A 22,189-nucleotide genomic window follows, 5' to 3' on the forward strand; every position below is an offset into this window, starting at 1 on the left:
ACCAGTAATGGATATTGTTACTATTTCTAATTCTAATAAGATGGTGTCGTGTTGTCTTTCCTTTTTTTTTTTTTTTTTTTTTTTAAATTAGTAGGAAGGATGAGCTTACTTGATAACTTCTTTTTTTTTTTTCTTATTTTCTCTTGGTACTACTACTGTCAGCTAACTCAGGATCCTTGCAAGGTCCACAGACCCCCCAGTCAACTGGCAGTAACTCGATGGCAGAGGTTCCAGGTGACCTGAAGCCACCGACCCCAGCCTCCACCCCTCACGGACAGATGACCCCGATGCAAGGTGGAAGGTATGCAAAAGGATCTCTGTGAGCCACATGACATCAGATTTGTCTGTAAAGAAGAAGTGTGTGTCCTTAATGTTGAATACTACTAGTTTTATTCATGTAATTTTAGGGGATGGTTTTTACATTAAACATTTTCAAGTTAGGCCTATTTTCTGAACAAGCATTTGGAGGCATCTCCTGCTATTTCACGAAGCTTTCATTTTTCTTGTCTCCTTAGAAGCAGTACAGTCAGTGTGCACGACCCATTCTCAGATGCCAGTGATTCATCATTCCCAAAACGGAACTCCATGACTCCAAGCACCCCATACCAGCAGGGCATGAGCATGCCTGATGTGATGGGAAGGATGCCCTATGAACCCAACAAAGACCCCTTTGGTGGAATGAGAAAAGGTAAGTGCAGGGAGACCTTTGCTCAGGCTTGGTCCAGAGGGCATTCTTCCCTCTGCCATCCCGCAACCAATTCACTTACCCATTTGAGACATATCTGAGTCCCAGCTCTTCAACCTACTAAATTCCCAGCCTTGGGGAAAGTTCGCAGTAGCTCCATGCCTCAGTTACCTCATCTAGAAATTGGAATAATAATAGGACCTGCCTAAAGGATGTGATGAGGCTTAATTGAGTTAATGTACCAAAACTCTGTTGAAGAATGCCTGGCACAGGCAGTGAGCAAGAGTGCTCATGTGGTGCTCCCTAGTGGCGGGGGTGCTAAATAGCATGGGCTGGGCAAGGGCTAGGTGCTGGGCAGTATGTTGGCAAATTAGACATAGCTCCTCCTGGAGTTGGCAGGGTCTTGGGGAAACAAACAAAAAAGTAAGTTAAATCACAAAAATATAATTAAATATGGTAGTCGATGGAAAAGAAACAAAAGGAAGAAAGGACACAAAGTGCAGCAATTGTTGGCTGCGGATCATTGAGGGGGAGGGCATGGAAGGCTTTGAGGAAAGGTAGGTTATCTGCTGACCTGAGGAATGAGGAGTTAGAGAAGAGTGTAGAGTGGGGAAGGCCCAGGGCAGGAGCCAGCTTAGTGTGTTTGAGGAGGTGGAAGGCATCTGAGGCACAACGAGCCAGGTAAGGGCAAGCAGGCCAAACTCTTGAGAAGCCATGGGCCATTGGAGCCAGAACCTTTCAGCCTTTCTGGGTGGGTGGATGAGTTGGATTTTTACCCTAGCTGAAAGATGTTCTGCAGGAAGTGACATGACTAGGTTTTTTGTTAAAAAATAAATAAATAAATAACTGGTGGGATGCCTGGGTGGCTCAGTTGGTTAAGCCTTTGGCTAGGGTTGTGATCTCAGGTTCCTGGGATCAAGCCCCCCCCCCCCCCAAATCAGGCTCCCTGCTCAGCAGGGAGTCTGTTCCTCCCTCTAACCGCCCCCCCCACCATGTTCTCTTTGGCTCTGTCAAACAAATAAAACCGTATAAATAAATATGTGGTATCTGTGGAGAATGTGTTGGAGGGACATTGTGAGAGTCCAGGGGAGAGATGACAAGGTGCAGTCAGATCCTAGCAGTGAAGAGAGAAGTAGACGCATTGGCTCCGTGGTCTGAACGTAGGAAGAACAGGCTGTGCTGCTGAATTGAATGTGGAGGTGGAGGGGGATGAACCAAGTGATAGGCCCCCGAGAGGGCGACGACATCACTAGCTTGGAGATGCACTAGTGGGATGTGGAGGCTCCCCCGCTAGGGCCTGCGCTGTGGACGGGAGGGAGGGGAACAGAGAGGGACCGCCCAAGGGGACTTTGGGATGTGTGGTGATGGTAGGTGGTGGAGTGTCTGTCTGTCTGCCTGAAGCTAGGCAGAATCTTGGAATGAGGAATCACTTTAGGAAACTAAGCAGAGCAGTGAGACGGAGCAGAGCGGGGTGGGTGGGATCACAGAGAGCATGGGACAGTTCCAACTGACTTAGCACACACCCAGCAGGGGTCTCCCTTAGGCTGATCTTCCCTATGTGCACTTGGCCCTGAGAATGACCTGACCCTCTGCCCTTTGGGCCGCTCCACACCCACTCCCAGTGCTCTTTGGCACTCTTCCAAATGCAGCCGGGCTGTGAAATTGAGGCACGATGTGAGTATCATCGAAAAAATACAGAAAAGTAGTGATACTGTTTTTACAGAAGTATTTCTTCTGGGATCCCTTAAACAATAGTACTTCTGTCCCACTTGGGTGTTTGGGATATGCAAATTTCTGGACATACGGTCTTAAGTAGAGAGAAACATAAAGCCCAAAACCATGGTTTTCACAACTAGTATGGACCAGTGAAAAATAAACATGAGTGTTTTCAAAATTTTAAGTATTAGGCATGTATCATTTAATTAAGAAATGAAATTATGTTTAATATAGATATTTTTTTATGTAACATTTCAGCTAGCTCTTATACTGAGTAAGATAATCTATAATTTTTCCTTTCAAAAAGTTTTAGAGCTGCCTATTCCAAGTAAGTATTCTGCAGAACATGCAATAAATCCATAAGCTCAGAAATTGAAAAGCCTTGTAAATGTTGGCAGTGGCCATTTTTCTTAGTGGTATGAGATACTAGAACATTTTGTTTAGTGCTGGTGGTGGTTATATCACATTTTAGACTCTGAAAATATGACAGTAACTTGAGTAACATGGTAGTGTTTGGAATCTGGTTTCAGATCTTATGTGAACCATTCTAATATCCCACCTATTTGCTGTACTGGACAATGAGAGTTGCATTGCTTTTGTTTCTATATGCCTACAGTTTTTCTTATTATGAAAAATGGGGGGTGGGGGATGATTGTGGATTACCTGGTTAGGCACTAGCTGGCAGCATAATGTGTTTTCATCAACAGTGTAAATGATACAGGGGCTCAGAGGGGAGCTCCTTCTCATGTTTCCCCGGGATATTTCAGCTCACCTGCTACCTTACAGGGCTGGTCTATTTAGCACCAAATTAAAGCAAATACACAGAAAATAGATTTTTTCCTTTTTTAAAAAGATTTTATTTATTTGAGAGAAAGAGCACCAGCAGGGGAAAAGGGGAGAAGCAGATTCATCGCTGAGCTGGAAGCCCAACATGGGGCTCAGTCCCAGGACCCTGGGACCATGACCTGAACCAAAGGAGATGTTTAACCAGCTGAGCCACTCAGACACTTTGAGCTGTTGATTTTTCACATAATGACCAGCATCAGGGGAAACTGTGCTCTTCCTGCTGTTGCTGCCACTGACCTGCAGTGGGGTGATGGAGCAAATGCCAGAGCCTGTCTGAGCCTTGGTGGCCAAAGCAGCCTTGACTGCACCAACCTGCCTTCCCACTAATCTCCGGAATTCATTACTGATTGAAGGATTGATTAATTGCTTACAAGTGAATAACAAGTGATATTGATATGTTGGATATCTAAACAGTATACTTTAAATATCTAATATCTTTACACATAATCCTGCTTTTTTTTATTTTCAGAGGGAGAAAAAGGTGGGGAGTGGCTGAGGGAGAGGGAGAATCCTAAGCAGGTTCCATGCCCAGTGCAGAGCCTGATGTGAGGCTGTCTCACAACCCTGAAATCATGACCTGAGCTGAATCCAAGAGCCAGACCTAACTGACTGAGCCACCCAGGCACCCCATCTACTTTTTTTTTTTCTATTTTTTTTTTTTAAGATTTTATTTGAGAGACAGAGAGGATATGAGCAGTGGGGGAGGGGCAGAAGAAGAGGAAGAAGCAGGCTCCCCACTGAGCAGGGAACCTGACTCGGGGCTGGATCCCAGGACCCCGGGATCATGACCTGAGCCAAAAGCAGACACTTAACTGACTGAGCCACCCAGACACTCCTACTTTTTCTTTTTAATGCTCTAGTACTGAATGGTTTGTTTCATAATATTTTGCTGTTATAAAAAAGTGGTGCAGTGGTTATTGAATGATGCAGCTCTTTTTTCACACCCATAAGAGTATTTCTATGAAATGGATTCCTAAAAGAATAATGGAATCAAGGGATATGTTTTTTTGTTGTTTTTTTTTTTAGTTTACTGAGTATATTTTACTACATAACAAACTACCACAAAAAGTGGCTTTAAGCACCAATGTTTGGTTATATTTCACAGTTCTATGGTGGGTGGGGTGGCTCTTCTTTCCATGTGTTGTATAAGCTGGGACATTGAGGCTGTCATCTGGAAGCCTGATTGAGAACTCTTCCAGAGCTGGGATGTCACTTGAATGGCTGGTGTCATCCAGAAGCTCTATTGGGAACTCACCTGGAACTGTTGCTTAGGGGCCTCCTCCAGGCGCCACTCCATGGAACTTCTTGGGTGCCTCCTGATAGGGTGCATAGGTTACAAGAAGGAGCACTTCAAGAGGACAAGCCCCAGATGCAAGCACATACAACCCTCTGCTGCATCACATTCGCCAGTACCCCATAGGTCAAAGCCAGTCACATGACCGGGCCCAAATTCACTGTGAGCAGGGACTTCATGGGCTGTAAATACCCAGAGATGTGCTTCCTTGGGCTTCACCAAAATAGAGCCCTACCATAGCAGGTATTGACAAAAGTTACACCAATTTAATACTCTTAATGTGAGCATATAAGAGCATGTGAACTCTCACTCCCTTACCAGGAATGATTTTTTTTTTTTTTTTTTTATTGGTGTTCAATTTACTAACATACAGAATAACCCCCAGTGCCCGTCACCCATTCACTCCCACCCCCCGCCCTCCTCCCCTTCCAACACCCCTAGTTCGTTTCCCAGAGTTAGCAGTCTTTACGTTCTGTCTCCCTTTCTGATATTTCCCACACATTTCTTCCCCCTTCCCTTATATTCCCTTTCACTATTATTTATATTCCCCAAATGAATGAGAACATATAATGTTTGTCCTTCTCCGACTGACTTACTTCACTCAGCATAATACCCTCCAGTTCCATCCACGTTGAAGCAAATGGTGGGTATTTGTCATTTCTAATAGCTGAGTAATATTCCATTGTATACATAAACCACATCTTCTTTATCCATTCATCTTTCGTTGGACACCGAGGCTCCTTCCACAGTTTGGCTGGGATCGAATCCCACATCGGGCTCCCGGTGCAGGAATGATTTTTACCAGTCCTTTTAATATTTGCCAATCAGATTGGGGGAGGGAACAGCCTCATAATGGTTTTAACTTGGATTTCTTTAATTATTAGTGAAGTCACACATTTTTTCATATATTGATTGGCCACTTAGTTTTCTTTTTTCTCTGAATGTCCATTTATTTGTTTGCCTGCTTTTGTAGTCTGATGGTCTTTTTTTACTGATGAAGAATTTTTTGTGTTTGTAGGAACTAAGCCATTTAGTTTTAATTATCCCCATTAATGTCTGTCTGTCTCTGTTTTTACATTTATAAATTGGAGAGTAACATCAAAACTTCCTCTGCTGCATGGTGACTTGAGCTTGAATAAATTAAAGTATAGGAAAGCATACTGCAAAGCACAGTGCATCCCACCCGCGTTCAACTTCATTGTCTGCACCTCTCTTCCAGCCTAACAATTTCTATCAGTTCACTGCAGTTTAATCAGCTTTTGCTTCATGTAACATAAAAGTAACCTTCCTAGGATGAAGAAAGGTAGTAGTACTGTATATCAATTAAGATTTGCATTAAAATGTTTAATTTGCCCACAGGCAAGTTTTTGGGCTTGACCCAATTTCCTTCAGGCTCTGAGCTGATGCTAATTTGCATATTTGACCTAATTGCCACTCTACGCCCTGGTAGAAATACTTGTATTTCATCCATTCTTGAGTTCTTTTTAATTCCCTAGTGGTTTTCTTTATCCTGATTTTGCAGTGAGTCAGTAGATGGACGTCCATGTTAAAGTTTTTACTTTTTTTCCCCCTCTAAGTGAGGGAACTAATTTTATTCATGCAGTTGACTCTTGAATAATACGGGTTTAAGCTGCACAGGCCCACCTAAACACAGATTTTTTTTTCAATAAATAGATGTACAGTACTGTAAATGTATCTTGTCTTAATGATCTTCTTAACATTTTCTTTTCTTTAGCTTTATTGTAAGGATACATGTAACATGTGAAATATGTGTTACTTGTGTGCATTATCAGTAAGGCTTCTAGTCAGCTGTAGCCTAGGAGTAGTTAAGTTTTGGGGGGAGTCCAGAGTTATACGTAGATTTTCACTTTTGTGGGGGTCAGTGCCCCTAACCCCTACATGAAGGGACACCTGTATGTGCATTTCTTTTCCTCACAACTGCTGCATGAGATGACATTACCAACCTTGTTTTATAGACCAGGAATCCAACTCAGAAGTTGGAAACACAGGAAAGGGCCAGTGTTTGTTTTCTACATTACTTTCTAACAAATTACCACGACCTCTCAGCCTGAAGCAATGTCAGCATAGGATCCCACTTTCCTGGGGACCCTCAGCTCAGAGTCTCCCATTCAGACATCAGGGTGTCAGCCAGGACTGAGCTCGTGCAGTGCAGGGTCCTCTTCAGAGCTTGTGCAGGTTGTTGGCAGTTTTGGTTCCTTGTAGTGGCAGGACTGAGGTCTCGTCATAATGACTCACCTGGGACTCACCACCCTTCCTGACGTAGGGCCCTCTCCCCTGTGTGGTGGGTGCTGTTTCAAGGCCAGCAGGAGGGTGTCTCTGACCTCTAGGTGGATTTAAGGGGCACATATGGATAATCTCCTTTTTAGTTGCCTGCCAGTCAGCTAATTGGTAACTTTAGTTACATCTGTGAAGTCTCGTTAGTTATATAATGTAATCATGGGAGCAGTATCCCCATCATATTGGTGGGTTCTACTCATACTCAAGGGAAGGAGGAGCTCATCCGAGTCCTGTATGCGGGGTGGGGGGTAGGGATCCTGGGGTCCATCTTAACTCCAGACCGTACACTCTTTGGTTTGTATTATTGTAGGCATATTAAGAATAAGATAAATGTCAGCAATACTAAGGGTAACAGAAATGACTAGAAGGGCTGTTTGGGTCCCTTGGTCTTTGAAAATGCTTAACTTTATATCTGTTCTTTAAAATGTTGCAGTGCCTGGAAGCAGTGAGCCCTTCATGACTCAAGGACAGATGCCCGCTAGCAGTATGCAGGACATGTATAACCAAAGTCCTTCTGGCGCGATGTCCAGCCTGGGCATGGGGCAGCGGCAGCAGTTTCCCTACGGAGCCAGTTATGATCGAAGGTGGGTGTCTTCTAAGGTGACCCTAGGAAGGTTTCCTAGATGCTGCACTCTCCTCACACATACATTCCTGACAACATGTAGAGCCTGCTCTCCTCTGGGCTTAAGGACTCTGTGGGGTGGCTGCCTTCAGCAGATGACCTGATCGGGACCACGGGGAAGGCCTCTTGAGAGCTGGCTGGTCCCAAGCAGCGGTGGGCCTCCCAGCATCAGGGTGCCCTCCTGGGACAGCCCCTGGCCCCACACCCCCAAACAACACCTCCAGCCTCCTCAGTGGCTCCTCTGGTGTGACCCACCACAAACTCAGGTTCTATGGCCCCACCCCACCCCCTTCCTGCCTGCGTCTCTTCCTTCGGGAAAGATTTGCTCATGGGGGCTATGCTCGGGCTCTCGGTAAGCTCTGGGAAAAGTCTTCCTGGCTTTGGCTTTCCAGCTGTTGCCATTCTTCTCTGTGAAAATTTTAAACAGCAAGAACACTTTGCTCCTTAGAAAACATCTCTGAGGAAAGCCTCGGCTGTCTTTCTCCAGATGCTTTTCAGGATGGCATCTGGACATTCAGTAGCAAGCTGGGTTTCGGTGCCCATCCAACTTATTTTTACTAAGACAGAAGGAAAGTTGTTGAAAAGTCTCTGAGAGGTAGCAGAAAAGCGGCTTATGGTAGTTGACTTTCTGTGAAGAGGGCCCCTTACCTGTCCCCCTGACTTAAATACAGAAGCACTCAGAAACAAAGTCTTTGACATGATGTTTGTGGTTGTTAAAGAAAATGGAGGCACATTAGAAGGCTCTCTTTCTAACTGTAGCCACAGGGTGAGGACAGCCTCAGCTCCGTTCCCTCAGAATCCGGGGTGGTGGTGATGTTCCTCAGACTCCCTCCTCCAAGCAGCCGACACGCTGGCTGTGGGCGAGGCTTCAGTTGTGAGAGTCGTGAGGTTTCCGCTGGTATAACACAAAGGGGAAGAAAGTTTGAAAATCACTTCCCAAATAAGCTTTCTTTCTGGCATTTTCCATGCACCTGTTTCTTGAGATTACAGAGCCATCACAAGCTTTAATTGATTTGGTACTTGCTAGTAGTTACTAAGAATCCAGACTTCTCGTTCTTACCCTGGCTGTGGTGTGGTGAATGTTTATTTGAGATATCTGCATTAATCAGTTACCCATCGTCTTGAGTGTACTGGATCAGGGGTTTTATTTAGATTTGTTTTTGAAGATCCAGGAGAGAACCTACCTTTCTTTCTTTCTTTCTTCTTCTTTTTTTTTTTTTTTTTTTTGGCTGATGAGATTGAAAGACCAGTTATCCTAGAACATATATTCTTAGAGGAACTCAGGCAGATGTACTCCTCTGTTTCGTCTAGAATGCTTTCTAGAGCTAGTTTACGTCATTTTGGCTCTACCACTTTAGAGTTTACCTTGTTATGCTTCCTGAAAAGTGTTACTTGTTCAGCTTAAATTTTATCTATGTCAGTTATATTTCTTTCCTCCTAATGTAAGCTTCCTTCTAATTACTAACACCCTTAGCAAACCCTTCCCTTGTATCTGTTTTACCTGCGATGTTCTCAGAATTAATTTATTTTCTTTCTTGTTCTCACTCCTTGACCAGTTTAGGAATATATTCAGTGCAAGCATCTCTTCCTTCCTACAGGATTCAATCGGTATATTAACTTTTATCCCTTTAAACTTCCAATCTGTTGCTCTTTTACACATGCTATTTTTATGGTATTTATAGTTTCTCAGTGTAATAGAAGTTGAAAAATAAATGTTCTTCCTTCCCATTTTTAGATTTAATAGGAGCATATTTAAATCAGCCCTGTCACTTTTTTAAGTCCTCTCTTACATTCTTCTATGGCCTCTTAGGGTCATGGGGCTTCAAAATTTTAAGTAGTTCTGTTTTTACCATTATTAGCTAACTCAGTATCATTTAGATTAATTGTGGAGTACACTTCTTAAAAACTGAACATTTTGTATTCATAATGAGAAAATAAATAGAGATGTTTTCTGTGATTATAGAGCTAAGTTCTGGTAGTCCTAGAAATCCTGCTTTGATTCTTATATTGTTTTTCTTGTCTCTTACTCTCATTAATACCTCCTGTCCTGGTGTTGCATGACGCTCACTACCTGGGTCTGCGTCGGTGGCTGGGTGGGGACTCTCCTCAAAGGCACTGGGTGCCAGCCTGTCCGGCCAGGACTCCTCACACACCTACTAACTAGGAGATTGGCAGCATTCCCAAAATGGGTGTTGCCATCCGTTTAGCTAAAAGTTAAAGTGCTGTTTCTGCTCGGCATGCCTCTGTTGGAAGGTGTGTGCAGTGAAGGAAAGACAAAACCACCGAGGGGTGCAGGATTTCCAGAAATGAACTGTTTATTTCTCTCTTGGCCTGAGGTTCTTTGAAAATGAAGTGTTCTTTGAATGCCTCATTCTAGGCATGAACCTTATGGGCAGCAGTACCCAGGCCAAGGCCCTCCCTCAGGACAGCCGCCATATGGAGGACACCAGCCCGGCCTGTATCCACAGCAGCCGGTGAGTTGGCGAGCGGGCATGCAGTTCTGTGCTTTCTGTTTAAAACTCAAACTTGTATTACTTCAGAAGAGTTTTAGAAAGTTAAAAACAAGTAGCATTTATTGAACAATCCTGATACATATGCTTATGCTAGAAAACATTATTAGGATTTTGAAGTCAGCAAATTTTTTAAAGCTCTTGATATATGGTATCCTAAAATAAATATATAACATGTTGTAAAAAGTAAAGGGCATTCAACCTTGTATGTAATAATCAGCCCAAGTAAAGTATAGTTTAAACATATGTCTTTTGTATGCATTGTCCTAGCAAATGCCATTTTAGAACAAATTTGTCAATGTTTTAAAGAAGATGTGTAGATAAAAACAATTTAAAAAATTATATACCAATATTGAAAGTTAATCAGCTTTTAAAAAAATAAGATATTAATGACCCCTATATTTTGCCAACATAGGATAGGTTTCTGCTGACTTAACGCAGCCACAGATACTGAATTGTGTTATCTTACACTTTGCACTTTGCAAAGTGCACTTTGCACTTGTCACTACTGATGCAGAATTTCATGTTATGCTGTGGCTGTTCAGAAGCAGGGATTTCTATTTCTTTTTTTTTTTTTTTAAGGTGGTATTTATTTAGGGGAGAGAGGGAGAATAAGTGTGAGGAGGGAGGGGCAGAGGGAGAGGGAGAAGGAGGAAGCAGACTCCCTGCTGAGGGGGGAGCCTGATGCAGGGCTCAATCCCATGAACCCACCCACCTGAGATCAAGACTCAAGCCAAACCCAGGAATTGGGACACTCCACTGACTGAGCCACCCAGGTGCCCCAGGAATCTGCTGTTTCTAAACCACATTTCAGGTGTAAGACCTTAGGTGACATAGAGGGGGTTTTAAACATTCAGTTTTACTGGAGCACCTGTGTACAGTGAACTGTATTATTAAGCCAACTGATCCTAAACAATCTCCAAGTAAGGTGGAAGAACACTAATTATTACATCAGCATCTCTCTCACATTGGGAGGATCTCACCCTGATCAAGTGCTGGTACTCAGGATGTCCCCAGGAGGGGAGCCTCGTAACACAGGCTACGTGGGCCCAGCTGTCAGAGCCTGGGACCCATGGGGCTTTCAGGGGAGACTCTGACGTGTACCACTGGAAGTCAGGGTGGGGGCCAGAAGCTGTAGGGTGTCGGATAAGCAGGTCCAGTCTGAGGAGTGGATGCTTGTATGGAGACATTTCTGTAAAGGTAGGCCTAAGAAATCCCTTGAATCCAGGAGCCTTTCAGGCTGGCCCTCGGAAACTCAGGCCATTCCAGTGCGGGTTCTCCTACCTACAGAGGCATCTCTGTGTAGCTCCAGGCCCCCACCCAGCACTGCCCGTGGCAGGGGCACCAAAGCTGTGTCCTCCTGTCATGCAGCCTTGGCAAATGCCAAGGGAAGAAATACAGGAAGAAGAGAGAGGAAGCCTTTCTTTCCCCACAGAAAATTTCAAGCCTGTGCAAACAAATTTTGGAAACCCTCTTTGGAGTCCGTGACGTGGCATTATATAATCCTAAAATGGAGTGCATAAATTGTTAGTCCTTAGTTGTTCTAGGAGCTTCCCCATATTCATTTTGAAATGAACATTCCACCAGGTAATAACTGTTTTGCATAATTTAAGTGTGTGATTATACCTGTAAAAGCACATCAGTATGATTTGTCTTTATATGGATTTCAGAATTACAAACGCCATATGGACGGCATGTATGGGCCTCCAGCCAAACGCCACGAGGGAGACATGTACAACATGCAGTATGGCAACCAACAGCAAGAGATGTATAACCAGTATGGGAGCTCTTACTCCGGACCAGACAGGAGGCCCATCCAGGGACAGTATCCATACCCCTACAACAGAGAGAGGATGCAGGGCCCCGGGCAAATACAGCCCCACGGGATCCCGCCTCAGATGATGGGTGGCCCGATGCAGTCGTCCTCCAGCGAGGGGCCTCAGCAGAGCATGTGGGCGACACGCAACGATATGCCTTATCCCTACCAGAACAGGCAAGGCCCCGGCGGCCCCGCCCAGGCACCTCCTTATCCAGGCATGAACCGCACGGATGATATGATGGTACCTGATCAAAGGATAAATCACGAGAGCCAGTGGCCTTCTCACGTCAGCCAACGTCAGCCTTATATGTCCTCTCCCGCCTCCATGCAGCCCATCACGCGCCCACCTCAGTCATCCTACCAGACGCCGCCATCACTGCCAAATCACATCTCCAGAGCCCCCAGCCCCGCCTCCTTCCAGCGCTCCCTGGAGAGCCGCATGTCTCCAAGCAAGTCTCCCTTTCTGCCATCTCTGAAGATGCAGAAGGTTCTGCCCACCGTCCCCACGCCCCAGGTCACAGGGCCGCCCCCCCAGCCACCCCCCATCAGAAGGGAGATCACCTTTCCTCCTGGCTCAGTCGAGGCGTCGCAGCCAGTCTTGAAACAAAGGCGGAAGATTACCTCAAAAGATATCGGTAAGCATTCCAGGCTTTGTCCTGAAATGAATCCCGGTTGTGATCTAGAATTTTAATTTTAGTTTAGATATAGCTCTTGTTAATCTCAAAGGGATCAAATTCTTATGACGACAAACTATCGAGACATGTTTTTGTACAGGAGCAAGAGCTGGAAGCTGCTAATCTGAGTTAAGAAACAGTGCCAAAGAGGAGCATGAATTAAAACAGTATTTTTACACATGAGTGTTATTTGTGTGAGAGAGTAGAGCTCCAAGTGAGAGACCAGGGGATCCTCATGACTATATTTTGTACTGCATTTTGAGCTCAAAGATTTGGTCTCAACCAAGCACTTAATCTCTGCAGTATGAGCTTAACGGCCAAGAGGCTAATGAAATGCTGAGGTGGCCTGAAAAAATTTGAAGGTGAGCCACTCTGTCATTTTGGTAACACCATACAGACAGTGAGCTTCCCTGGGGCAAAGTAGAACCCTGCATATGATAAGTAGGTAAATATATAGTATGATATACGGAATTTGATATGTTACGTGTAGAAATGACATGACCCCTATAGCGCTGGTGGATAGGGGCCAAGGAGCTATTTCAGGTGGATGCTCATGTTTACTCACTCTGTTCAGGATGTTCTGAATACTAGTCAGAGATCTGGAATATCTGGGAGAACTCGGTTTTTCTGCATTATTTTTGAAGTACTTTTAATATAGCAAAGGACATTAGAGACCTTGGTTATATTAAAAAAAAGTTTTTTCAAAAACCTCGAAATCACTCGATTTGAAATCATTTACTACAGTGACTAGGAAATCAAAGCTATTAAAGGTTTTCTTCAGCCTTGGGAACTAAGGACATATACAGGCAGAGAGGGGGAGAGAAGTCAGGACTTATAGAGAGGGCTGCTGGGGCTGAGAAGAAACACAGACAGACACTGAGCACCATTTTCTATGTTGAAATATATATGTGAGGATATGCGCGTGCGTTTGTGTGTTGATGTGTTTCTATGTGTGCGTACGTTTGAATAAATAAACATATTTAAATTTTTATAAAATTTTTTTGCACACGTAGATCAGCATTTGTCGTGAGCCTGGGGAAATTTATGTTCCTTTTTTTAAAAAGAAAGTTTGCTTTTTCTCTTACAAAAGTATTGCCTCTTAGAAAATATGGAAAGTAGATGAAATTAAAATAGAGGTGGAAACCCACAGCCCCCTCCAGCGGGTGTGATTGCTTGCCGGCGTCTGGTGTGGGCTGTTGCTCTGGTGGGTTCTCATCCCACCGGCCTGCTTACGCCATATGCTCCTGCCGATTTCCTGAGAAAGAAATTTCAGACATACGATGGGCCTCTTCTCCTAGTCCCATCTTATGGCAAATCTTGCAAATGTTTTATCTAATCCTTCTGTCTTCTTCAGGAACAGGAAGGGGGAAAAGAAAAGTAGAGCCCTTCTGTTTCCCATCCCCTGGCTCAGAGCAAGCTGTTGAAAAATCCAAGCCTTCAAAGTGCTAATAATTGTCAACAGCGTGTTCTGAGGGCAGAGGCTCAGATAGAAGAGGACAGCAAGGGAATATCAAGACTGTATATCCCAGAATGTGCTGTTTGGAAATTAAATTTTGCCTATATTCTGCGTATTTGCCAGCCTTCCAAAGATGCCACCCCAAGACATTTGTGAATGAAGCAGGCAAAAGAAGACAAATATCATTTCTTGGCTTGACTCAATTATTAACACTCAGCTGCATCATTACAGAGTCTGTTAGGGGCTAAAGGAAACAAATCAGAGATGAGGAAGGGCCGTTGTGCTTAGCCACTGCCACCTCTAGCAGCATGTTGAGCTCATGTTTAACCAACACATCCAAAGGATCATAAATGATGAAAATTTTTTAGTAAACTGTCACCTCCATTTAAAATATGGAAATGATCACGTTTCACCGTGCCTCAGAACATTTGTTTGAAATCAGTATTTAACTCAACATTCGACTTCTTTTGTTGTTGTTTTTTTATAATTTTTAAAAAGATTTTATATATTTGAGAGGAAAAAAAGAGCATACATGAGAGTGAGCTCACGAGCAGTGGGAGGGGTAGAGGGAGAAACCAACTCCCTGCTGAGCAGGGAGCCCAATGTGGAACTCGATCCCAGGACCCTGGGACCAATACCTGAGCCGAAGGCAGACACTTCACCAACTGAGCCACCCAGGCACCCCTACACTCAGCTTCTCTTTCCTTATTCTTCTGTTATTTTCTTCTGTCCTTTCATGCATAGAGTTAATATTAATTATGCCCTGATCTTTCCCCTGGTTTTAGTTACTCCTGAGGCTTGGCGTGTGATGATGTCCCTTAAGTCAGGTCTTCTAGCTGAAAGTACTTGGGCTCTGGACACTATTAACATTCTCCTGTACGATGACAGCACCGTCGCTACCTTCAGTCTCTCCCAGGTAAGCCAGTAACCCATCCATGGGCCCAAGTGGCTTAAGAAAGGGCTGTAGTGCACAGTGTGTCAGCAAATGTGAGAGGTGATTGGCGCCCCCAGCGGACGTGGCGGTCCCAGAGAATTGAGTTGGGAATAAGTCACTTCACGCTCTAGTATTAGCGCACACATACTTGTTTTTATCACAAAGAAACTATCCCCTTGTGTGCACGCACATATGTGCGTGTGCATGTGCGTGTGGAATAGACTGTAGTAAAGGTGAGTTCCTTAGAATGACTGTCAGCAGGCAGGCGGGAGAGAATCCAAATATATCATCAAGCTGGGACTGGAGTCAGTATTGGGTATGCAGGAGCTTTCTCTGGGACATACCCTGCTTTCTAGGGAGACCAGGCCTCTTTCTTTTAATTAAAAAGAAATGTTATATTATAGAAAATGTAGGTTATAGGGAGAGGTAGAGAGAACAGTTTAATGAACCCCCATAGCCCCATTATTTGGCTGAGATAGTTGTGAACTCAGCGCCAGGAGCGTTTCTTGGTCCATTTCCTCCATTTCTGCCTCTCCACCTTATTTTGAAGCAGTCGTGTGAAAGCCTACTGCTTTTAATAAGATTAAAGCGCGCCCTTGTCCAGTGGTAGGCCTAATGTAGCTTCCAGTGTAACTGCTAGAAAAGAGAAGGGAGCAGAGGGTTAGGCAAAATGCCCAAGAGCCAACTGAGCTACGAACTTTATTTTTTTAGCTACAAACTTTTAAAGAAATATTTAGAAACAAAAATGAAGAAAGGTAATTCTCCCTACTGTGGATGAACAATTGCGGGTGAAAAAAGCCCAAACATCTAATTACCTTGCTTCTGTTGACATTGGACCAAAATCTTCCACCTTATGTTCCTTCTCATATTTAAGTCCTCATAGTAGCCCTGAAAGGCAGTTTTTCACTGGATCAGAAGTGTATTAATAAGGTTATAAACATCTCATGAAGTCTATTGTAACAGAAAATACTAAAAACTGTATATACTTCCTTTGCTCAAGTAATGACCTTTCATCCTTAGGTTAGCAGAGTGAACTACTATTGATCACACATTTTAATAACCAGAATTGCTTTAGTGACTTACCCCTTACCCCCAGGGAAAAAGTCAACTTTAAGGGGTGGGAGGGTCCAAACCCCCAGATCTTCACTTGAAAAACTGTGGGATGTGCCTTCATCCCCTAAAAACAGAGTACTTTGTGGGCAGTACTTAAGTGTCCCCTTACTTCTTAATAACAGTTCTAAATCCGCTTTCAAGAAATTGAGAGCAGGATATGACAGTATGGGTGATTTCCAAAACACCTATCATTGAAGAATCCTTCTGTACTTACCTGTCCTCTACCCACCCAGATGTGGTGGGGTGGGCATTGAGGGAGGAGAGCTGGGCAGTGGCTAATCACAGGGTTATCGGTTTTCTCGAGCCAAACATTTGCTTACGGGACACAAAACTGATTCTCAGAGTTGCTTTTGTCTTTCAGCTGCAGTTGTGAGAGCTGCAATGTAAAAGTGCATTCTACGAGACATTCTAATTCATTTATCAGGGACTAAATTGATTTGTTTTTAATTTTCTGTGTTTATGAGCTACTACATTGCTGAAATTATCTTCTCCCAAAGATATATGGAGGATGTAAATTAGAGTAACCTATGGCACCTGAGACAAAAATAACCGTAAAATCCTAACAATAATAACCATAAAAATCCAGGCAAGCAAGTCTCAGATAAAATAGCAGAAGAGAACAGACTCACTTTGGGTGAATGAGTCTATAAAATCCAGGTTCCCACTCTTCTAGTATAGAGCACCTCGTACCTAAATGAGAAGAAAAGACAATATTAAAAAATAAGAAAATAACAGTGAAGGTTTCATACTGAAGGAGTGGGAAAGTAAGCAGCAAATAGAAAGCATGGTAAACGTTGGCTTCGTTAACAATATAAAATTCAGGGAGACCTTTCTAACTCGTGTGTAGTCTCTCTTTGGCCTAGCCAACAAGGAATTAAAACATGTGAAAATTACCCTTAAAAAAAATGTGTTGGTAGCCACCAGGATTGACCCTTTTCAGTCCTTCCTGACCTGATGACATTGTACCCGCTCTTGTTCTTGTCCTTCCTTCTAGTTGTCTGGATTTCTCGAACTTTTAGTAGAGTACTTTAGGAAATGCCTAATTGACATCTTTGGAATTCTGATGGAATACGAGGTGGGAGACCCCAGCCAGAAAGCACTTGATCACAATGCAGTGAAGAGAGACGATGGCCAGTCGTCGGCTGACGATTCCGGGAAAGAGGAGGATGACACCGAGTGCGTGGACGAAGAGGACGAGGAGGATGAGGACGAGGACGAGGAGGACAGCGGGAAGCCAGAGACGGAGAGGAGCAGCGTGACTCTGGCCTCTCCCACTGCCCCCGCAGATCCAAAGGAGAAGCCCCGGCAGGCCAGTAAGTTCGACAAGCTGCCCATAAAGATAGTCAAAAAGAACAACCTGTTTGTCGTCGACCGGTCGGACAAGCTGGGTCGCGTCCAGGAGTTCAACAGTGGGCTTCTCCACTGGCAGCTCGGTGGCGGCGACACCACCGAGCACATCCAGACTCACTTTGAGAGCAAGATGGAAATCCCTCCTCGTAGGCGTCCGCCTCCTGCTCTAAGCTCCGCAGGTAGGAAGAGAGAGCAAGAAGGAAGAGGGGAGGCTGAGGAGCAGCAAGAGAAAAGCATCATCGCAACCATCGACGATGTCCTGTCTGCTCGGCCGGGGGCGCTGCCTGAAGACGCGAACCCCGGCACCCAGACGGAGAGCGGTAAGTTCCCCTTTGGGATACATCAAGCCAAAAGTCACCGGAACATCAAGCTGCTGGAGGACGAGCCAAGGAGCCGAGACGAGACTCCTCTCTGCACCATCGCGCACTGGCAGGATTCCCTGGCCAAGCGCTGTATCTGTGTGTCCAATATTGTCCGTAGCTTGTCTTTTGTGCCTGGCAACGACGCCGAGATGTCCAAACATCCAGGCTTGGTGCTGATCCTGGGGAAGCTGATTCTTCTTCACCACGAGCATCCGGAGAGGAAGCGAGCGCCGCAGACCTATGAGAAAGAGGAAGATGAGGACAAAGGGGTGGCCTGCAGCAAGGATGAGTGGTGGTGGGACTGCCTGGAGGTCTTAAGGGACAACACGTTAGTCACATTGGCCAACATTTCTGGGCAGCTAGACTTGTCTGCTTACACAGAGAGCATCTGCTTGCCGATTTTGGATGGCTTGCTGCACTGGATGGTGTGCCCGTCTGCAGAGGCACAAGACCCCTTTCCAACGGTGGGACCCAACTCTGTCCTGTCGCCACAGAGACTCGTCCTGGAGACCCTCTGTAAACTCAGTATCCAGGACAACAATGTGGACCTGATCTTGGCCACGCCTCCATTTAGTCGTCAGGAGAAATTCTATGCGACGTTAGTTAGGTACGTTGGGGATCGCAAAAACCCAGTCTGTCGAGAAATGTCCATGGCTCTCTTATCGAACCTTGCCCAAGGGGACGCACTGGCGGCAAGGGCGATAGCCGTGCAGAAAGGGAGCATTGGAAACTTGATAAGCTTCCTAGAGGATGGGGTCACCATGGCCCAGTATCAGCAGAGCCAGCATAACCTCCTGCACATGCAGCCCCCGCCTCTAGAACCACCTAGCGTGGACATGATGTGCAGGGCGGCCAAGGCTCTGCTGGCCATGGCCAGGGTGGACGAGAACCGCTCGGAATTCCTTCTGCACGAGGGCCGGTTGCTGGATATCTCGATATCAGCCGTCCTGAACTCTCTGGTGGCGTCTGTCATCTGTGATGTACTGTTTCAGATCGGGCAGTTATGACACCCGTGAGAAGGCAGCATGTGTGAGTGAAGACTAGAGGCTCCCGTATAACTGGCTGTTTTCTGTTCTTTATCCAGCGTAGGAAGAAGGAAAAGAAAATCTCTGCTCCTCTGCCCCAGTCACTATTTACCAATTGGGAATTAAAGAAATAATTAATTCGAACAGTTATGAAATTAATATTTGCTGTCTGTGTGTATAAGTACATCCTTTGGGGGGTTTTTATTTTGTTTTTGTTTTTGTTTTTTTTTAACCAAAGTTGCTGTCTAGTACATTCAAAGGTCACTTTTTGTTTTTCACAGATTTTCTTTTTAATGTTCTTTTCCATGTTGTATTGCATTTTTTTTTTTGGGAAGCAAATTGACTTTAACGAAAAAAATTGTGGCAAAAGATGCTAAGATGGGAAAATTTCACCACACTGAGGCAAAAAGGTGAAAAATTATCAACTTCTAGGCATGTTATTCTTCAGATAATGAAAAAAAAAAAAACTGTATCCCATCACCCAAAGCTCTGTGCAATAGAAACTTCTAGAGATGTAGGAATAGGGGCTCAAGGAGGTGTGTCAGTCAGTAGTCAAACTATAAAATGATACTGGTTTCTCCACAGAAAAATGGTTACATGAGGCTAGGAGCAAAACCAATGTTTTTTTAAGTTAAGATTGAAAATACATACGTGACAACGATCAACGGAAACTGCTTCCTCACCACTACCGTCATGTCTGCTGTCTGTCATTTGCCTTCCACATGGCAGTTCTTCACAATTCCTTTAATCATTTTTTAAATATTTTTTTTTACTGCCTATGGGCTGTGATGTATATAGAAGTTGTACATTAAACATACCCTCATTTTTTCTTTTCTTTTCTTTTTTTTTTTTTTTTAGTACAAAGTTTTTAGTTTCTTTTTCATGATGTGGTAACTACGAAGTGATGGTAGATTTAAATAATTTTTTATTTTTATTTTATATATTTTTTCATTAGGGCCATATCTCCAAAAAAAAAAAAAAAAAAAAAAAGAAAGAAAAAATACAAAAAACAAAAACAAACAAAAAAAAAACACAAAAAAAAGAGGGTAATGTACAAGTTTCTGTATGTATAAAGTCATGCTCTATTTCGGGAGAGCAGCTGATCACAATTTGCTTCATGAATCAAGGTGTGGAAATGGTTGCATATGGATTGATTTAGACTATGGTTACCAGTACAGACAAAAAAGGAAAAAATACAGCTAAAAGGAAGAAACACAACTTCAAAGATTTTTCAGTGACGAGAATCCACATTTGTATTTCAAGATAATGTAGTTTAAAAAAAAAAAAAAAAACTTGATGTAAATTCCTCCTTTTCCTCTGGCTTAATGAATATCATTTATTCAGTATAAAATCTTTATATGTTCCACATGTTAAGAATAAATGTACATTAAATCTTGTTAAGCACTGTGATGGGTGTTCTTGAATACTGTTTTAGTTCCTTCCAGTGGTTTCGTAGTAACCAAGTTGTTCACAAGAACTAGGGGGAACCCAGCTGTGTACTAACATAGTCCTCATCACCAAACCCGGAGGTCGGGAGGGACCTTAAGGGGATCACCTGCTTTAGAGTGGGGAGCAACGGTTTGATTTTCTCAAAGTATTTAGCGAATTAGTCTTTGAAGCAATCGACTCTAAGACACTGAGGCATGAGAATGTTCGGTGTATATGGGAGATGGCTGCCAGCCCAGGAGCTCACTGGCCTGACGATGTAACACTCTGCCTTTTACTAACCTACCATCTTGATTTTAATCAGAGTTCAATCTAGTCCATGTTTTTTCTGTGTGCCTCAGAGGTATTTCGCATTTAGTTAACTCCACGTGTATAATATTTATATTGTGCAATGTTAAAAAAGAATATGTTATATTGTATGTGGTGTACATAGTGCAAAGTGATTATTTCTATTTCAGGGCATATTAATATTCTCATATTCCTTCCTACCTGGTGCACAGTAGCTTTTTAATACTAGTCACTTCTAATTTAAACTCTTTCTTCCCGGGTCCTTGACTGTTATTGTGTGACACTCAATTTCTTTGAAACTGCTGCAGAATTAAGTGGTTAGTGGACACCCTTCTGACTCTACCTCTTCACCACCCCACCAGTCCCAGCACACTCAAACACCCCAAGTCCTCTCGCCAGACCGTGGCCCAGGGTCGTGCACAGAAGAGTCAGATCAGAGCACGCAGCTGCGACCAGTGTGTGAAACGTGACTCTAGTGTCATGAGAACCCGATTTTTCTGCGAGCAGTGTCCTCATCTGTCAACCCCCACATTACTCACACAATCTTCGTACTTAATGCAGCCAAATATATGTTGAATTTAAAAAACCCATTTATAACTCTACTTTAAATACATCTGCTTGCTAAGAACAGATTTTAGTGCTCTGAGCTTCAAATACGAAGATTTGTACGAGGGAACTCAGATTTGTACGAGGGAACTCGGTAGGAGTCTAACTGCTCTCTTACAGAGCATGAATACAAGGTGTATACAGACTCTGAAGTCATCTAATACCCTGATTCTTTTGTCTTTCAAAAAAGTAAAATCATTACAAAAGACTGTTGTTGTCATGGTTTGAGTTGTAATCAATACCTAGAGTCTGACCATTGAGCAACAAGTTTTTACATACTGATATGCAATGTAACCTCTAGAATAATCCAGGAAGACTTTAGCATCCTTTCTACATTCACCCCAGAATCAAGACTGCAGAAGCCCATGAAGAATTTACAGCCTGCCTGAGATCATCCTGCCTACAAACTGAGTTATTGCTTTGTCCTAAAAATTAGTTGGTTTTTTTTCCCCTAAGAGGCTTTTCAGAAATTTACAGGATGCCCGTACTTTAAATGTGTACAAAAAGAAAAAAAAAAAAAAAAGATAAAAATAAAGGTGCAAAGAAAGTTTAGTATTTTGGAATGGTGCTATAAAGTTGAATCTGTTGGTATTTGAGTGCATTTTTTTAATGTCACATAAGAGGTATTGGGTGGCATGTGCTCAGAAATAACTATTTGAATGTTTTGTCTGAGGTTGAGAGTGGTAGAGAATCTGTTTTTATTGGCAAAGGTGGCCTATTCAGAAACTAGTTATGCTGTTTTTGAAAAGTTAGAATAGAGCATGGTTTTCTAAGGGGGGGTGGGTATGAGCAGTTGGATGATACAGTGTAAGCTATTAACTACCTCTTTTATGGAAAGAATATGGCCTTTGCCCTGAAATCCATCCATTTAAAAACTGCTGGAAATCTTTCCTTCCCTGTCAAACCCTGAGGACCAATTCCCATTATCTGTTCACCTGCAAGGAAGCAGAGAAGGTATTATAACTGAGCCCAAAGTGACGCCCCAAACAACCCGGTTTCTTCTCACTGAGTTGCGTTTCACTTCTTTATCGGAGAGCTCGAAGCCCAGCCGCCCCACAGCCCCGCCCTCCCCGCCACCCCATCAGCATCACACCGGGGGGACCTCCTGGCCAGCCCAGAGCCGTCTCCGGTGTCGGTACCCGAGC

The 22,189-nt window shown here is 43.8% G+C and overlaps 1 protein-coding gene across 11 annotated transcripts in view; it reads left to right on the forward strand.

Moving 5' to 3' along the window:
* Positions 1–20,105, forward strand: part of ARID1B (AT-rich interaction domain 1B) — a 436,905-nt gene extending 416,800 nt beyond the window's left edge. For all 11 annotated transcript variants that reach the window (XM_077898062.1, XM_077898100.1, XM_077898070.1 and 8 more), the window contains 7 exons: positions 163–301; positions 516–688; positions 7,273–7,423; positions 9,839–9,935; positions 11,642–12,425; positions 14,706–14,836; positions 16,962–20,105. In XM_077898062.1, the coding sequence (XP_077754188.1) occupies positions 163–301; positions 516–688; positions 7,273–7,423; positions 9,839–9,935; positions 11,642–12,425; positions 14,706–14,836; positions 16,962–18,686 (3,200 nt within the window). In that variant the 3' untranslated portion in view covers positions 18,687–20,105. The remainder of the gene's footprint in view (positions 1–162; positions 302–515; positions 689–7,272; positions 7,424–9,838; positions 9,936–11,641; positions 12,426–14,705; positions 14,837–16,961) is intronic.
* Positions 20,106–22,189: the final 2,084 nt, after the last annotated feature.

Source organism: Canis aureus, chromosome 1, assembly GCF_053574225.1.
Source record: "Canis aureus isolate CA01 chromosome 1, VMU_Caureus_v.1.0, whole genome shotgun sequence".
NCBI classification, from domain to species: Eukaryota; Metazoa; Chordata; class Mammalia; order Carnivora; family Canidae; genus Canis; species Canis aureus.